At 37.3% G+C, this 17,668-nt stretch overlaps 2 protein-coding genes across 2 annotated transcripts; one reads left to right on the top strand and one right to left on the bottom strand.

Moving 5' to 3' along the window:
• Positions 1–3,958: 3,958 nt before the first annotated feature.
• LOC135470340 (ankyrin repeat, SAM and basic leucine zipper domain-containing protein 1-like) lies at positions 3,959–13,207 on the bottom strand. The gene is made up of 12 exons (XM_064749213.1): positions 12,834–13,207; positions 11,553–11,775; positions 10,528–10,650; positions 10,127–10,241; positions 9,337–9,448; positions 8,729–8,860; positions 8,227–8,336; positions 7,397–7,529; positions 6,420–6,535; positions 5,846–5,963; positions 5,432–5,536; positions 3,959–4,843 (listed from the first exon to the last, which is right to left on the bottom strand). Exons 1-12 carry the CDS (start codon positions 12,993–12,995, stop codon positions 4,613–4,615), a joined length of 1,680 nt encoding a protein of 559 aa, XP_064605283.1. The 5' UTR covers positions 12,996–13,207; the 3' UTR covers positions 3,959–4,612.
• Positions 13,208–13,327: 120 nt separating this feature from the next.
• LOC135470341 (NADH dehydrogenase [ubiquinone] 1 alpha subcomplex subunit 12-like) lies at positions 13,328–17,668 on the top strand. Its single transcript, XM_064749214.1, has 4 exons — positions 13,328–13,565; positions 16,386–16,468; positions 16,657–16,729; positions 17,294–17,668. The coding sequence occupies exons 1-4, from the start codon at positions 13,477–13,479 to the stop codon at positions 17,469–17,471; spliced, it is 423 nt and encodes a 140-aa protein (XP_064605284.1). The 5' UTR covers positions 13,328–13,476; the 3' UTR covers positions 17,472–17,668.

Raw genomic sequence — 17,668 nt, 5'->3', positions numbered from 1 at the left:
ATCCTTGTGTCCTCTTGGAGAAAATTTTTCCTAATTGTTGGAGAAAATGCTGATAGCGCAAAGAAACCTTTAGGCGTGGAGAAAACTATTTTAAGCTTTTACCCAGCAGAAAACCTCTAACCTTTTTACACCCCAAGAAGAAAACAGATAAGCTTTTCGCGGTCCTATACATAAGGTCACCTCAAATGGGCCTTCTAAATTATTGAAACAAAGCCTTTCATTTATCTGTAAGTCAGGTTTTGTCTTGTGGTGTTAGATTCGCATTTAAACGCCAGTCGGTTTAATTTTGTCATGGAAGTCTTAAGACAACTTTAAGTACTAGCATGAAAATTGTTCGCAGTAAACTGCAGCTTAACTTGTAATTCTAAGACAGCTTCGTGGTCCCGGGGCCAGATATCCTATGCTAATCTGATATAGTCATGGTATTCTGACATTGGGTCGACTATTACTTGGCCTATGTGCCTTCTGTAGTTCCAATGTGCATAGTAATTTGAAGGATTGGTGTAGCCCTTGACCTAACTCGTCACTGGAACCAAGTCTATTTGAAAGACTATTTCTATTTTCTGGTTGTGTGACGAACTTTGTGCTTGTGAGACAGACTTTGTGCTTGCGAGACGGACTTTCACGTGAGATGGGGGCCTCCGTGGTTCAGTTGGTTAGCGCGCTAGCGCAGCGTAATGACCCAAGAGCCTCTCACCAATGCGGTCGCTGTGAGTTCAAGTCCAGCTCATGCTAGCTTCCTCTCTGGCCGTACGTGGGAAGGTCTGGCAGCAACCTACGGATGGTCGTAGGTTTCCCCCGGGCTCTGCCCGATTTCTACCCACCATAATGCTGACCGCCGTCGTATAAGTGAAATATTCTTGAGTACGGCATAAAACACCAATCAAAAAAAAAAAAAAAAAATCAGGTGAGATGACTTTATATCATGGAGGTCACCTTTCACTGTTTAATCTCCAACAACAGGATGATTACAACGTGAAGACGAATTAATGGTTATGAAATCAGCAGGCTGAGCCGAAATTATCGTTTGTAAAAAAACAATCTAACGACATCTAAGACTTCATGCAAACCGAGTTTATTCGCTACAAAAAAAACTACGAAACATCATGCACTTATAAATCTTCATGATTGAAAGTCTTGTTCTCAAATGTACTTTGAAACGTAGTACCGGGGTAGTGTCCCAATTTTCCCAACTTTTAATTGCGCAATACATTTATAACCTACGAACACTTGCTCAAAAGCACAACCAAAATCACCGACAATGCCTCCAGAAGCCCGGACATGTATAGCCTATATCGCGAACACAGCAAATCAAACGTATATACAGAAGAGAACTTTCCTTGTTACAAGTCATTGCAACATGACCATAATACATGAAGAAACATTTTCAAACGCACGAACCGTAAAGTCCAACATGTGCACTCACAGAATTGGTTGTACCATCCTATTTATCATATCACAGGCTTGCTTAATCCCGAAGAATGGATGGTCTCAAGAGGAAAAGTTCCACCGGGCGAGCTTTTACTTGGCCAAAAGGCATCGGGTCAAGAAAGTGTGTATAAGATCGAAACGTAATTATTCCACATATTACATCCGAATAAAGTAATTACATTCCTTGAGAATTCGCTTTGCGTTCTCTCTTTTTTGACAGAGTGTTCAATTTAATATCCAATGAGGGTACCACTTGTACCTGAACATAATGTTCAGATTTCTGAGTGCAAACATCTGTTGTACGTTTTTACATGTCACGGCAACGACTAAAATGAACGCATGTGTACATGCTATTTTTTTTTGGCACAGCGAAACACTATTCTCTAGCTCACGCAATTATGTACACGTTACGGTATATATAATCCCAATACAGCAACACCATAGAACTAGACAAAACAGAAATAAGAGTTCCGGACAACCTAACTTAGACCTCAACAAATACATACCCATTAAGAATGAGTGGCGATATTCCTATTTAGGCAAAAAGGCATGGCACATCGTCACCTCTGTATCTATCTATCTATCTATCTATCTATCTATCTATCTATCTATCTATCCACACACACACACACACACACACACACACACACACACACACACACACACACATATATATATATATATATATATATATATATATATATATATATATATATATATATATATATATATATATATATATATATTCACCCAAAACAGCACATGCAAAACAACTATACAAAATTGTTTCGATTGTCTATATTGTAAAGAAAGAAATTGGCAATCTGGCTACGATGGCTACCGCCAAAATGGAATAAATGTAAGGCGCGACATATCATCACATCTGGGTCTGACTATCCACCAAGCATTAAAACAGTACATCAATCCTATATATATTTTTATATTTATTATCATTATTACAACAAATATAGAGTTGTAACCGCAAAAAATTAGGTAAGACATATTACCAATCTGTACCCAAGTAGGTATCCACAAAAGGACTACACATCAGGTTACCACTTCACATGTGCGAATCTTACATTTGTTTATTTCCGCGGTTGCCATGGTAACCAGATCGCCATTTCTTACATCTGCTATATAAATACATACAAAGTGATTACTGGACTCCAAATAACTTCAGTTTTCTTGTATGTGTAGTTTTAAATTTGGTGGGCTTGTCCATTTCAGTATGTCCGGGCTACAACTCTTGTTGTTTGGCATGTGAAGTATTTTTGTGAATACCTACTTCAGTCAGATTGAGAATGAGTCTGCATATTTAATAATTTATATACGTACATAAATGTTTTCCTGAATTCATCGCGTATCTAGCAACTTTCCTTTGTAACGTTTGGCTATGCTCTAACAGAAGAATGACTCGAAGAATCATTTTATCAAAATGTGGCCTCAGGGTATTTGTATTATGAACAGTACAATCAAGATTTATTTTCTTATTCAGAAGAACTTTCGGTTTGAAGTCCCAGAAAGGGAAGTTTCGGGTTATTGCTGTGTTTCACCTTCCTTATTATAAGGGGACATTGAAGATTGAAGATTGTAATACACCATAGAATGTATACTGAACGATTACCTTCAACCGAGCTAATAGGAATTTCCTGAAGACTCTGATGGGGAGGCGGCATATTTTTTAATCAGGTGCGGTGGCGCTGTTTTGAAGGACCTTCAGCCAAAAGTGGAATGTCACACAACATCTACAGTGTCACAATCTATGAGTTTCTATTGTAACGTCGTACAGGTGAGGGTGGAAGCTTTACAATTCCAAACTTTGCCACGTTTTACAACGTCTTTCCAGGCATGCCATACATCATCAGATTAGCATATTAAAACAGATTTGACAGAAACGTTTATTCTGAATGCTTTGAGTTGAGTTCAAAATAGCAATTGAGTTCGCTAGACCTCAGGAACAAAAGAAAGTTCCGAGAATAACGCTTGCATAATCATCTACCACATCTGCAACATCTGGTAACAAAATTCTGTAAAGCTATTAAAGTCCATATGCTTTCAGAGGTGCACAACTTTATTTCATTAAAGTTATAAATACTGCATTCAAGACTTGTTACAGAGAGAAAAGAGAGACACTTGCGTCCACTTGACAATTTAACAACTTCACTGGATTGTTGGTTAACGCCACATAATTTGTTCACTTATATGATGGCGGCCAGTCTTATGGGCAGAGAAAACCGTAGTGGTTGGGGTGGACCACCGATCCTTGGCAAGTTACTGACATACATTTACCAAAAGGTGATGTACAATTAGGCAAACCATAAAGGCAAGTGATTTTCAACGAACGTAAGACAGCCAATCGCTCATTGACATCTAGGCCCGAAAATGCGAGAGTGAGGAAAATTCCGTCCAAGTATAGGACTGTGACCCGCCAGAGTGCACTGAATCTTTCCATATAATCCACTGATTTATAATATCCGAGGTAATACCCCATAAAAGCCAAAAGTAATGCACACGCAAATACAAACAGTTCAAATTCATCTTTTAATATCCAAAAAAATATATATGTATTATGCATTGTTTGTTAACATCTGCTGGGAAAGTTCGAAGTCATATACTGGTATCAATACTGTTATTGCGTGGCACATCGGTTAGGTTTTGTTTTAAGGTTCTTGTTTTGATTTTTTTAAAATTGAGTGCATAATGGGATGCACATGCTATCAATTTAGTCAAGATTGTTATTCATCCAAAACCAGAACAGAGCTATTAAATTTCCCTTTAAGTTACCACTGCTGTTATAAACAGCTTCTGTTTATCAAAATGAAAAAAAGAGACAAATTATGTCTAAGAATTCTTGTTCATAAATTTTCAAAAAACCAAATTTCAGTTTATGATCACAGTTTTTCTACTTGCTCCAATGGAAAAAGTTGTCTAAACTTTTATGTTATGTTGTAATGCCCACTGGTCATAACTGATGGTTTATGAAACCTGAGCATTCGTTACTCATTTGCTTTTCAAATTACATGTAATTTTTTTGTACTGTTCCTTGAATTCCACCAGTTAGCACCATATGTAAACACATCACGTTTATAACATTAAGGGTTGCTCTTCACAGCACTCTCCAAATCTATTTTCCTCACGGATCTGAAATCACACTTCACATCATACATTTCAAATCTTAAAGTTAAGCACTTTTTTGACTGCTGATGTCAAAGTTCTCCCACAAATGTTGAGCTTTAATGACAGTATTTGTCACAGTCTCTGAGATCAATTCCCTGAAATACACTGCAGCAGAAACTGTAAACACAAGAGCACCAAGCGTCACAACTCTCCTCCGCCAAAGTTTCTTCCCTCTGTGTCGTGCTTTAGGTTTTGTGACAAGGTCTGCTGGCTGGAAATTTCCTTTTCCTAAAACCTGTAATATTGTATAACATTCTGTGAGAAAGAGATCCCATGTATTATTACAATGAAATGACAGAAAGGCAACAACAATTCTATTTAATGCCTTATGGAAGAGCCAAGACTGAAAATATACAAACATAGAATAAAACAAATTAATGTGTCTGATCTTTTTAGTTAATATTTTTGGTGATTTTCCTGTTTTCAAGGCTTTCCTATCACATAAACACGTTTTTAAAGAAAACCATTGCTGACAGAGTCCACCATTCCCACAAATTAGGTGATTTTTCTGGTCTGATTGATAAACGCTACTATAGACCTTAAATAGATTCATTCTGCCAATAAAACAAAAAGTGAAATTACTGTGGTTAACCATAATTACAAATAGGATATTGTTAGGAAGTTGTACGTTTTTGGATTCTGGATTCCTCATATTTATAACACCAGATTTAGTTACAATATCTTCATACAAGACCCATAAACTGCTCCCTTCTCAACACTAAACCAGAACGCTTTGAGAGCAATTACTGAAAGAGTTTTGATGTAACAGTGTTTTTCTCCTTGAAATGCAGCAAGATGAAGATTTTTTTCCTTTTGTACATACCTTATTTAAATACTTCTGCAAGGACTGAATTTCCTTGTTAAGCTTTTGTAAGTTGACCATGCTGTCAATGGACTGCTGACACAAGACCCTGGGCCCATTCCCATCCTGTTAAAAAAACAACAACAAAAAACAAACTCTTGCACATAAGCATGAATTGGTGAAGTGAAAATTTGAAAGCCATCACATCCTTAAAAAATATAACTGCATTTTTGATAAAAAGTCTGCTTTGTAGAAAAAAACATGATACAGTCAACCTTCCACTCCTGCTTTTTAATTTTGTTTGAATCTATAATTTTATTTTGTTTCAGTTACATCATACAAATCCACAATCAGCAAAAATGATTCTTTTGTGTAGAAAACGAAGTGTAAATGAAATGTCAATCTGTGTTAACACTCTAATTAAGGTAACTTTACCTGTGTGTCTAATATATCTGGATGAGCTGAAATTTCCTTTCTGATATATGCCACTGAGCACCCTATGTACAGAAGGTGGGACGAGATGTTGCTCATCATAGCAACTGATTGACTGTAACTGAAAAAAAAAAAAAGAAAAAAACACATACATGCACTGGGACTCATTTGGATGTTGTTCAAATAAACTTTTGACCATTTACAAACAAACAATACACAACAATGTCTAATCCTGGAACTAAAAATTTCTGTTGATTCATTCCTCTAGTAATAGAATGGATGGATTTGTCTGATCTATTGGGGTTTTCGAAATATTTACTGGCTATTTTGTTATTCTGCCAACCTTGGAACTAAGCAAGTGTGGGTTACAAACATATACATGTACCTGCATATGGAGTTACTGATGTAAAATCTGAAACGAGCAACCACAGGTGTCCAACTAAGGATGTTAGAGCTTGTCATTCTGATAAGTTAACAGAAAGCAGATCATCAAAATCACTTTCACATAACATGAAACTAACACTTTTAACACAAATATAAAAACATAATACTTTTAACATTTGAAACCCAGACATACCTGATTTGTTTTTCTGACTGTACTGCAGGGAGGCTGCCAGATTCCCAGTCTTTTTTATGAACCTTCTGAATACCATCTAAAATCTTTTTCCTTACACCTACTTGCTTGACGCCAATCTATGAGAAAATATATGACTGAAATGAGAAACTATGCATATATTGTACAACTCTACAAAACTGGACAGCTTTCAACAGAAAACCAAACATAGCATTGTTTTTTAAAAGGAATATGAGTACATGTAGGTAACTTACAAGGAGACATGGGCACATCAATGTACGGTTTTGTAAGTTGATCTTTGAAAAAAAATAACTGATATTTTTGGTTTTACTGCTGAGCCTGATCTCATTCCAGAACACTACTTAATAATGGTCATATAGTTGATTTATATAGTTGTAATTTTGAAAATCAAGCCAGTAGAAAAAGATTGTGCATTTACAAGGTAATGGGACTGCAACTCCAATGACCATGAACAAAATATATAATAATATCTTCATTTATCAAAGGCAGCTCTGTCAATTTGCAACAAAACTGTTCTTCCTCAAGGCCTTCACAGAGAACACACACGTACAGTGAACAAACCAAGTGAGTGAGACATGGCCCCTTTCCCATCACCTGTTTTGTTTGAACAATGCACATGTGTTACTGGGACCTAGCCTTACAAAAAGGTTTTCTATAATAACAATACTTAAATAAATAAAATAAATAAAATAAATAAAAAATAAAAAAGTACATTTAGGTTTTAACAGATCAAATTTAGATTCTGAACAAGTAAAATTAAAAGACTTGGGAGTTTATTTAGATGGTTGATACAGGGAAAGCAAAAATGCATACACAATAGGTCACAATAAATGAAAAACAGTATGTTTCTTCTACTTGACTAAGTGCACCAATTTCTGGAATATTACATTTCAAGAATCGATACAAATTTTGGGAGAAATGACAAACACAAAGGCCTGAAAAAAACTTCTGGACTTCACCTTCTCTAGGTCTGGTTCTGTTAACAGAAGTAGTCCAGCAAAATCAACATGATGGTGTCGAAACAGATCAGTCAGACCGGAGAGGTCTAAGCCTCTGAGGAATAACTCCAACTCTCCCTGTTTGACGTAAGTGCTGAAACAGTTAGCCGATACAAATCTGTGACTAGGCTATTCTATATTTAAGGCACATTTTCATCGACTTCTGTGAGGCGAAGCTGAGCGCTTGTACATGTACACGCCCTATTTCTTACACATCAAGAAGCTATTCTTCTCCAAATAATCTTCATGAATTATTCAATAAATACTGACTCTATTTCAGACTGCACCCATCAAATTATGCATTAGGAAATGTCAGAAATATATTAAAGAGGATTTCACAGGCATACTATCAGTCATTCATTAACCATTTTGTCAACATAGACTGTGCTAATTGAACTGCATTTTGTTCATTTGATTGGTGTTTGTACTCAAGAATATTTCAATTATACAAAGGCTGGACTGCATTTTAAAGGAAATATCAACTTTTACATGGAGTCGAATGTAGTGATTATCCAGGGGTACTGAAGTTAATGTCAGTGTATCCAATGGTATTTTTGTACTGCACTATTAAACAAGTGATATGAAATTCAGATATTTCAACATTAGACTTGAATAACAAAGAAATCTAAATCCACCTGTGACAGTCCATGTGATGAAAATGTCACAATATGCTCATAGAACAGAAGAAAATTTTTCCAAACAGGCATGATTTTATAACAATTCATAAATTTCTTGAATTATTCATGACTGCTCAGGTTGTTTCCTTGACCATGGCCACCTAGTTAGGTTACCTAGTTAGCCCATAGTTTCTCTCCATGGGCCGCTCCTTAAGAACTCCTGTGGGCACTGCTACTCTCTCTTCACACTGAGCACGAGGGTCTTTCATAAACACAAGGAAATCCTGATAAAGTAACAAACAGTATTCACCATTACATGCTTAGCTATAGTTTCTCTGTTTGGCTAATTTCATTAATGATAATTTCCCTTTCAATCTTAAAACAACCTTGATACTATGTCGCGCACAGATCTTAACTTTTACTACATGTAGGTCACAGTTATGTTTAGCATTTATTTATTTGTCTGATTGGTGTTTCACGACATAGTTAAGAATATTTTACATATATCACTGTAGCCAGCATTAAGGTGGGAGCAAAACAGGCTTTAAACTCCAGTGCAAAATAATATACGGAAACAGGCTGATATTATACTTTACTATTTCACATAGCTTTATCTTCATACAAATTTGCTTATGTTTTTATGCTACAACAGGAAATTGACAGAAACTAGTTTTACCTGAAAGTTTTCTGCAAATGCCAAGTCTGCAGCAGTCTGCCCATCAGAGTGTTTTTTGAATGGGTCAGCTTGAAGCTCTATCAACTTTTGCACTGTTTTCTTCCTGTTCTTGCTGACTGCCCAACTTAAAGCCTGGAACAAGGAAGAATTAAAACTTAACATAATTTTAAATAATTTAAAAAAAAAATGTCAAAGAGGGCATCACAAAAATTTACAGTCTTCAACAGCTTTAACAGACTTCAAGGAATATCACACATTTGTCATTATACATTAAGCTATTAACAGACAAAACAGAACATATACATAACAGACAAACAGAACATATGCCAGCAGGCTGAATAAAGTAGGCTAGCCAATTTGGACCAAAATTCAAAGTTCTTTTTATGACAAAACTTGTATCTGCTATCTAAATTTATAAAAGTACATGAACATGTGTTATACATTCTTGTCTCAATTTCACTAGTCTCCATAAATCCATTTTTCTTAATGTTACGTCACATTGTCTTAAGTCATTTTTATCACAATGAACCCAGGAAAAGGTAAAACAACATTGACCGATTTTCATTCACCAAATCATGTGTAAGACTGAAATACACCACCAGACTTACTGTCCATCCCCTGCTATCTTGTTTGTTTATCTGGACACCATTCTGACCAAAGTAGTCAACAACAAGTGCATGACCAGCTCTTGCAGCATAGATCAAAGGCGTCATATGATATCTGAAATGACATATGCGCTGCATCATTTTTGGTTTGCTGCAGTTGTGTACAACATTTATTTGGTCTTATTACAAATGTCTTATCTATTTTACTGGCCTATAACAAGTACATATGGAAGACACTCGAATGATATCGCACCTTTCTAAGACAAGTTCTAATCTAATTATAATCAACCGAGAATTTGCACTTCAACAAAGACTGTTTAACTACCGTTCATATAATGCCTGAAAAATTTTGAAGAACTATGCAGCTTATCTTAAATTGAGAGAATAAAGGACAATGATATCTTTAGGTAACAAATGATATATATATATATTTATTTATTTATTTGACTGGGTGTTTTGAGACGGTGGCCAGCATTACTGTGGGAGGAAACCGGGCAGAGAACAGGGGAGGGATATAAATAACATAAGTGGTGTATCAATTTGATGCTCAATGTAGACCGGAAACTATATCTAAAATTCATTCTGTCCTAAGCATAACTTCATGACACAAATATGATAATGTTGGATATCATTATCAATCCCCAAATAAATGGGAAAAGATTTATTTATTTAATTGGTCTTTTATACCATACTTTTAATATTTCACTTTATTTTGCCGGCAAGGGCCTAAAATAAAACTGTATCAACTTGGGTATTAACAAGCAGAAGATTATTATTATTATTATTTTTTTACCGATCATGAGCATTAACATCAGCCCCGGCGTCTACCAGCAGTTTGATGCATTCTAACACACATTCCTCTTCTTGCTTTGTGGTGGAACATCCCGCCATTAAAACTGTGAATTGATCTGCGAATACAATAAATCAAAAAGGATACTAGAAGGCTGTTCCCAATATCAAGTAACATAATGCCATAAGCATAGATCGTTTCGTCTCCAACAGATTTATTGACAAAAAAAAAAAAATTTCTGGGGGAAGCCATCATTCAATAAAATGACAACACTAAACTGGCATTACACACTGACATAAAATTTACAAAGACTTAAAAAGTATCCCCACTCCACACTGTAGTTAACAAACTAGATGGTCTATGTCCATGCTTTAATTGTCTATCACAGCCTAAAAATTATTTACCTTGATGGAAGTTAGCCTTAGCTCCCTTCTCCAACAAGACCTTGACAATCTCTGGATGTGCTGAGCTAGCTGCATACATCAAGGGAGTCCAGCCACATTTCAACACAGTGTCTACATGCAAACCTACAAAAACACAAGGCCATTATACAACACACACACACACATATACATATATATATATATATATATATATACTTTCAATACCCTATTTCTTCTAATTTTGGGACACCTGGTCTGCTCACTTTAGACAATATAATATCTGCCCCAAATTTTAGAAGAATTATGTAGGTAGTTATGTTCACACCGTCAAGAGAAAAGAGAACTATCACATTAGTTTAATACACAGCAAATAAAGACCGTGGCCTGTAGTCTCTATGGCAACAAGCTTTTTCTCAATGATTTTTTGTGAAAACAAAAGGCACCAAAGACACAAAAAAAGCAATGTATGTCTCTTGGGGAAGCCATACGTTGAATGTATTATCAGATAAATATAGCACTGTACAATGGTGGTGCTCTGAGGCAGTTAGGCTAGGGCAATCGTTTTGCAGTCCATTTATGATGACAAACAGCACACAGTGATAAAAAGACATGGATCGTATGCAGAAATAGACACAAATTAGGGACAGACACAGTATTTGGTAGACATCAGTTGAGTAATATATTGAGGACAAGTACAGAGGTGTTCAAGGTAAGTTTATGGATCAAGACAAAGCTGTGACAGTATACACATGAGATCACAGTCCTTTAGAGCTATGCATAACACATTGGTGTCAACACCGGATCACATAAAAAGAAAAAGAAAACATTGAAAAAGGACAAAACTCATTTAGCAATTCTATTTGGAACACAGAGGTGAAAAAACCCACTGAAGTTGGGTAGAAAGGCAGATTTTTTTAATGAAAATGTGTTCTTTTAAAATTAGGATTCCCAATGTTTAAAGGCCAAAAAGTCAATATTTCTTGCTGAGAGGCAAAAAAAAAAAAAAAAAAAAAAAAAATAGACAGATACAGAGAGCTAAGTCTCACCTTCATTCAGGCAGTCCTTCAAAACATCAACATTTCCCTTCATGGCACAAAATCTTAAGTCATCAACAGAAGGGGTAACCATGCGAGAAAAACTATGGGTTCCTGTTCGTTTTGAGGATTTTTTACTGCCGTCTCTCGAGCCACTCTTTAAATGTTTAGAACTATGTGCAGCCTTCTTTGGAACACCAAATCCACCCTTTGGTCGTTGTGCATCATTCCCAATCTACAATGCAGAATTAAAATTAATAACACACATGTAACTCGAAAGCAACATCCTTTTGTTAGACGTGATCAAAGCAGCCACAGTTTGAACTAGAAACCTTATTCATTTCAATCATGTAGGAAACAGAAGGCATACTAATGTGTTAACATCATTCAAACTATTCTTTTCTAGAAATTTGATTGAAACAGCCTTAGTTTAAGTAAAGTTTTAGTTCAACTCAATACAGTGCTACATACCAAAAATAGATTTGGCAGCAGCACCAGAAAGAGATGTGAATGTAAAACTTCAGCTCAGTGCTCAAACTCTTTAACATGTACTTTATCATGGATTCCAAAATACAAAAAGAGAACTTTGTAAATTATGGTCATAAACACACATACAGGGTATCAATGATGGAACACCCCTGTCATTTAAATGAGCTTACATATATGCAAACCCAAGCTGAACATGACTTTGTTCTATCTGCCAGTTCTTCTTGACACAGAGCCATAACCATCTATCTCTCAATAACCACTGCATACACCTTATATCTGGCCATTATGTTGGATATTTACTTTTGGGATGCTCAACATTTCGGGATTTTATCAGTCTCGCGGACTGGGGCCCTAAGCATTGTACAGGAGTAACTGGACAGGCTGGACAGGTTAGTTAGTTTTCCAAAACCTTATGGGGAATTTTGAAGTTGAGGTTGCTATCACCTGGTAAAGTGGCGTCAATTCACAGAATAACCAGTTTTTCACCATGAACATCTGAGAAGGGGCCCCGTCAATTCATAGAATAACCAGTTTTTTTACCATGAACATCTGAGAAGCGGCTAACTAAAAAGACAAAGCTATAGTCTTTACAACTGCCTCAGTACCTTAGTTCATCGAGATGTACTCAGTCTGCTGTCTGGAAATTCTGACATAAATTTAACGGTCTTATATTCTGAGTTGAATGTCAGGATTTTGAAAAAAACACACATCTAGATGGCCTAGTCTCTACTGGCGAAGTACTGTCAACTAATGTTGTCGACTGTAGCTTAACTGTCAGTGTCAGTAGTTCAGAAGTTCTCTTGCCTGGTCAGAAGAACGCGTTGTGTTTGCTTTAGTTCCTGGGCAGTCTGAAGACGTCCACGTGGGTTCATCACTTGACCAATCGGGTAAATCATCGCCCAAGACAAATCCATCATAATCGCCAAAGTTTTCATCGCCTGCTGGTGTCCATGTGGGCAACGCCATCTTGTTTGGTGTGAATAGTTTGATGTGTAACGATTGGATGTTACTCAGCTCGTTCGCTTCACATGTTTACTACTGCAAAAATCACAATTCACATCATAGGCTTCATGGAAAATAACTTGCATTTATGAGGCTTCGCTATCCACCATTTTTAAAGTTCCAAATGCCCTTTTCTTGGCTGCAGTGTGGGCCGGAAGTGCTTTGCAAAGTTCTCCATTTGTCAGTGGTGTGCAGAAATGTTTAATGCATATACGTGTTACGAGATATATCAAGCATTAAGAAAATACAAATCTATGATAACAAAAAACCCCAAAAAACTGAGATAATCCATAAACCGATAATGGTGAACACCGGAAGTATGCGGTTGCTTGTAGCGTAAGAGTTCTATCAGTGACGGATACAGAACCAGTAACCTTGCGCCCTAGCCCTTGTCTTCTCCACGATTCGACAGTTGAGGCAGTCGGGTAGACTCCAGTCTCCAAACATGTCGAAGTACTTGGAGAAGGTTCAGAATTTTAGAAAAATTATCAAACAAAATGGAGGAGTGATGGGCTCGTTGCTTCAGCTGTACAGGTAACAGTATAACATACATGTAGCCTCATGCTAAAGTATATTTTTAAAGATGAAGGTATGTTTACAATGATTTGTTGTTGTTGTTGTTTTAATAACTGATCATGGAAGATGATTTAGATTGGTATGACATCCAGCATTGGCTCTAGTGCTGCAACGCAGTTGAATGTGGTCATCCTCTTTTTCTGATCGCGGACTATTAGCTCTCCCATTACCCTTTTCAGCAGTAGACTCATGTGCGTGTGGTGTCCCCAGTACTTGTGGACCATCAGTCCTCTTTGATGTCCTGTGCTGTTGGATCACTTAAGACAAGGGTGTCATCAGCTACTCACCGGCATCAGGGTCATTACAAACACAGTCCACTCTTCCATTCTGATCCGCGACTTCCTGCCATATCCACATGCCATCCTCCTCATCCAAAAAAGAATCCTCTGCTTGATCTGTCACCTTATTTTGATCAATCTGTTGGCCTTTAGGGTCAGTGTCCTGAAACATCTGTCTCGTGTCCAGCATCTCGGTACGATGAATCGACTTCCTAAATCCATTTTTAGTTTTGACCACATGCACGTTTTTGTCTTCTTTGTTCACAACTACGTACAGTGTTGGATTCCACTGATCCTGTATATTATTATGACCCCTTCCTCAGGAAAACCACTCCTTCATCAGGGCCTTGGCTGTTGTTTTTGCTGTCTGGCCTCTTGTGGGTATAGATTGCAGGTACTAGGTGTAGATGTCAGTGAAAACCAGAACATTTTTGACGTTGTTGGTGAGTGGCTTTAGCTGGGTATAGTCATTGACTAGTATTTCTAGTGGGCGCTTGGCTATGGCATTGCCTCTTGTTGACCTTACTTGCATTAATGGCCAGAAGCATCTTTCCCAAAGAACAGTCAATGTCCGTCTGGCACACTGATGGCCTGTATCATTATTGATTGACTTGAACACCTTTGCACATTATACTGCAGGAAGAATTAATTGCTCCATTGGTTGGGCTTGATCTGTAATCCTGTCCAACACAACATCCATAAATTCCACATGCTTCCAGGGTTCCAACGATTTTTTTACCTCAGGACTCAACTTTTTAGCTCCTGTCCTGTAGTGTATATGTTACTCTTCAACAACTTCTTAAAAAAGGTTATGTGCGGATTGGGACTTTCAGCAGTTTCAGCAATTCATCTTTACTTACAGATGGCATACTAGAGGAGAGCAAGGGTTCTTGTTGAAGAGGGGCCATGTTTCTGTCTGCTTGTCCTCAATGGAACTTCTTCCATTCCTAAGTTCATGCTCTTGATGTCAACATGTTCTGGACGAAAGACTTTCGGGGGATGTTGTGTCTTCCAGCTAAAGGAATCAGGGTTTTTATTTTGTTTCCCTGAATGCTTTTTGATGATCATAGTAAACTGAGCCAGCTTGCCGACCCATCTCATCTCAGTTGCTCCCAGTTTTTGCTGACTTCTGTATATATATATATATATATATATATATATATATATGTATATATATAAGTGAGTCATTGTCCATATGCATGACACAATCAGCACTGAGCAACAAATTGTGGTATTTGCCTCTCATGGCCCATTTTGGAGCCAACAGTTCAAGTTTAAAGTTTGAGTAATTGTCCATGTTCTTATTTCTTCTGAGAAATCGACTGGCATAACTCAGTACCACTTGTTTTATGGTCCTGTGAGAGAACAGCGCCCAGCCTTGTTTACTGGTGTCAACTTCCAAAGCAAAAGGGAGTCTGAAATCGGGGTATCTTAATATGGGTGCCTCGGTCAACTTCTTCTTGAGTTCATTGAATGCTGCCTTACAAGAACTATCCCAAGCACTAATACCTAGAAGTTTACAGTTGGCCTTCTTCTGAGATCAAGCTTCTGAAGACAGTCACGGCTTTATCACTATCCAAGCAAACACCTTCCTCAGTAATGACATGTCCCAAGCATCTTTGGCACTCTTTGAACAACTGACATTTATGCGGCTTTATCTTTAGATGAAACTGTTGTAAGCAGGTAAGTACCATATCCAGGCAACTCAGAGTTTGTTCAGAGGAAGACCCGTGAATGAGTACATCATCCTCATGAGGAAATGCTTAACTGAATGTGCACATGTGGCAATTTAGGGACCCATAAGTGGTTTCTTAACAAGTTGATTTTTGTAAACACTACATTCCTATATTTTTCGCGAAGCACTGCTGGTTGGCATAGGTGCGCAGGCACAGCCCCCACTGATTATAAAAATATAACTCACTGAAGAGGATTACCTGCCGTGAATACACACCTCTGCTGAATGCTCATTAGTTTGTCTATATAACCTGGGAATCACAGCTTATGGAGACGTTTGCAAGGGCAGCATTCTGTTGAGCATGAAATGAAATATGGGCAAATCCCATTGGACGGGAAAGTCGTCCTTGTTTAAACCTACTTTTAAATATCCATTCTGTTGTTCTGTATTCGCCGACTGAACATGTGGGCTCTGTTGTGAGGAAGCGATGCACAACACCTTTCCCTTTGAGCCGTCTCCCTTATATTATTTATGGACGGCTCCTAATCAAATAAATTGTGTGGATCACAAATGAAGGGGGCTGGGGGTGGGGGTCTATTCAGCCCTTTACTGTTTGCTGCTGTGTTCTGCTTGTACATTTATTGTCAGATGATGTGTTTAATAAATTCTTGGTTGTTTTTGGCAATATGTTAATGAAATTAATATGTATTATTATTCATAGCGTGATTAACATCGTAGTTGGTGCAGCTTTTATACCGTAGTACGAAAATGTAAAACATATGCATTCAGAGAAGTATTATGTTGAAAGTGTCAATTTTCTTTCAGAACTGATGAACTGAAATGGGGAGACTTAGTAGGTGAAGACAAATACGGAAATAAATATTATCAAAACAAGTATTATTTTGTAGGTAAGTATTTTTGGGTGAGTGTTCACCATAATGCTTCAATCTAAATAGCTCTTTTAATTGTAAATTTGATAGCTCATTTTCTTTTAAAATTTGAGTGCTCTGTAGTCCTTTCTTATTGCCAGGGAAAAAAAACAGTTTGCAGCTGATCGATGTTTGAGTGATATTTTTTCGTTATTTATTTGTTTTAGGGAGAAGTCGATGGGTTATGTACAAGGATTCAGCCGGTATGGATTATGATGGCAGCATGATTCCACCAGAATGGTAAGTATACCTACCTCTATAGAGAAGGAAGTCTTCCGGCGTTTATACTTCACAGGTTGAAACTGGAATGTGAGATGTGAGAGGGCCTCTCCATTGAACATGTTCTGCTAATACCAATGTGTTTCCATTGGGATCAAATACTCCCTCTTTTTGATTGTCACCTTTTTCAATGTGTTTGGCATAGAGTGATATTTTATATCTGTATGTCACAAGCGGGAAAGTTCATCATTGAATTGCCAAAGGTTCGTGGTTCACACTGGGCACTGGAGATTCGTCTGCCTCTAAACCTGCTCATCATTGCATAAGTGAAATGAATCCAGAGTATGGCCATAAACAACAATCAAATTGAAAATGAAAGGCTGTCATTTTTTGACTCCCAGGTTAAATCATGAGGGTGTCAAAGTGTTTTAGAGACTTCCTACTCTTACAAAATTAACATAGGAAAGATAGAAAAAAGTTTACATGTCCCACCCTGAGTTTGGAGCAAAATCAATCCATGCAGGTCATTTGGGAACGTGTGTTATAGTTGTGGGAAAGGATGGATATTTGTGGTTTGTCTTGCAGGCATCGCTGGCTTCACTACATTGGAGATGAGCCACCTACAAAAGTAGCCCCAGTTACTAGGAAATGGATGATTGATCACGAAGAGAATATGTCTGGAACTCCAGGTCAATATGTACCCTACAGCACAACAAGGCCCAAGATTGAGAGCTGGGTACCCCCACGGTCAAGTCAATCTTAGCTAACTTTAGATGACTATTTAGCCAGCTTTGTTTGGAGTGACCTACATAAAACTTGGACGTGGAAAATATTGGTCGTGTTAAAAGAGTGCTTTTATCTACTTGAAGAAATTGGATTCTATATACATCAGATGTAGATGCGAACCATCTGTTTTGAAACTTGTACATACCGTAATAATAATTCTTTTTGTGTAACTGA

The sequence above is a fragment of the Liolophura sinensis genome, chromosome 7 (genome assembly GCF_032854445.1).
Source record: "Liolophura sinensis isolate JHLJ2023 chromosome 7, CUHK_Ljap_v2, whole genome shotgun sequence".
Taxonomy (NCBI): domain Eukaryota; kingdom Metazoa; phylum Mollusca; class Polyplacophora; order Chitonida; family Chitonidae; genus Liolophura; species Liolophura sinensis.
This window is presented reverse-complemented; position numbering and strand designations above follow the sequence as displayed.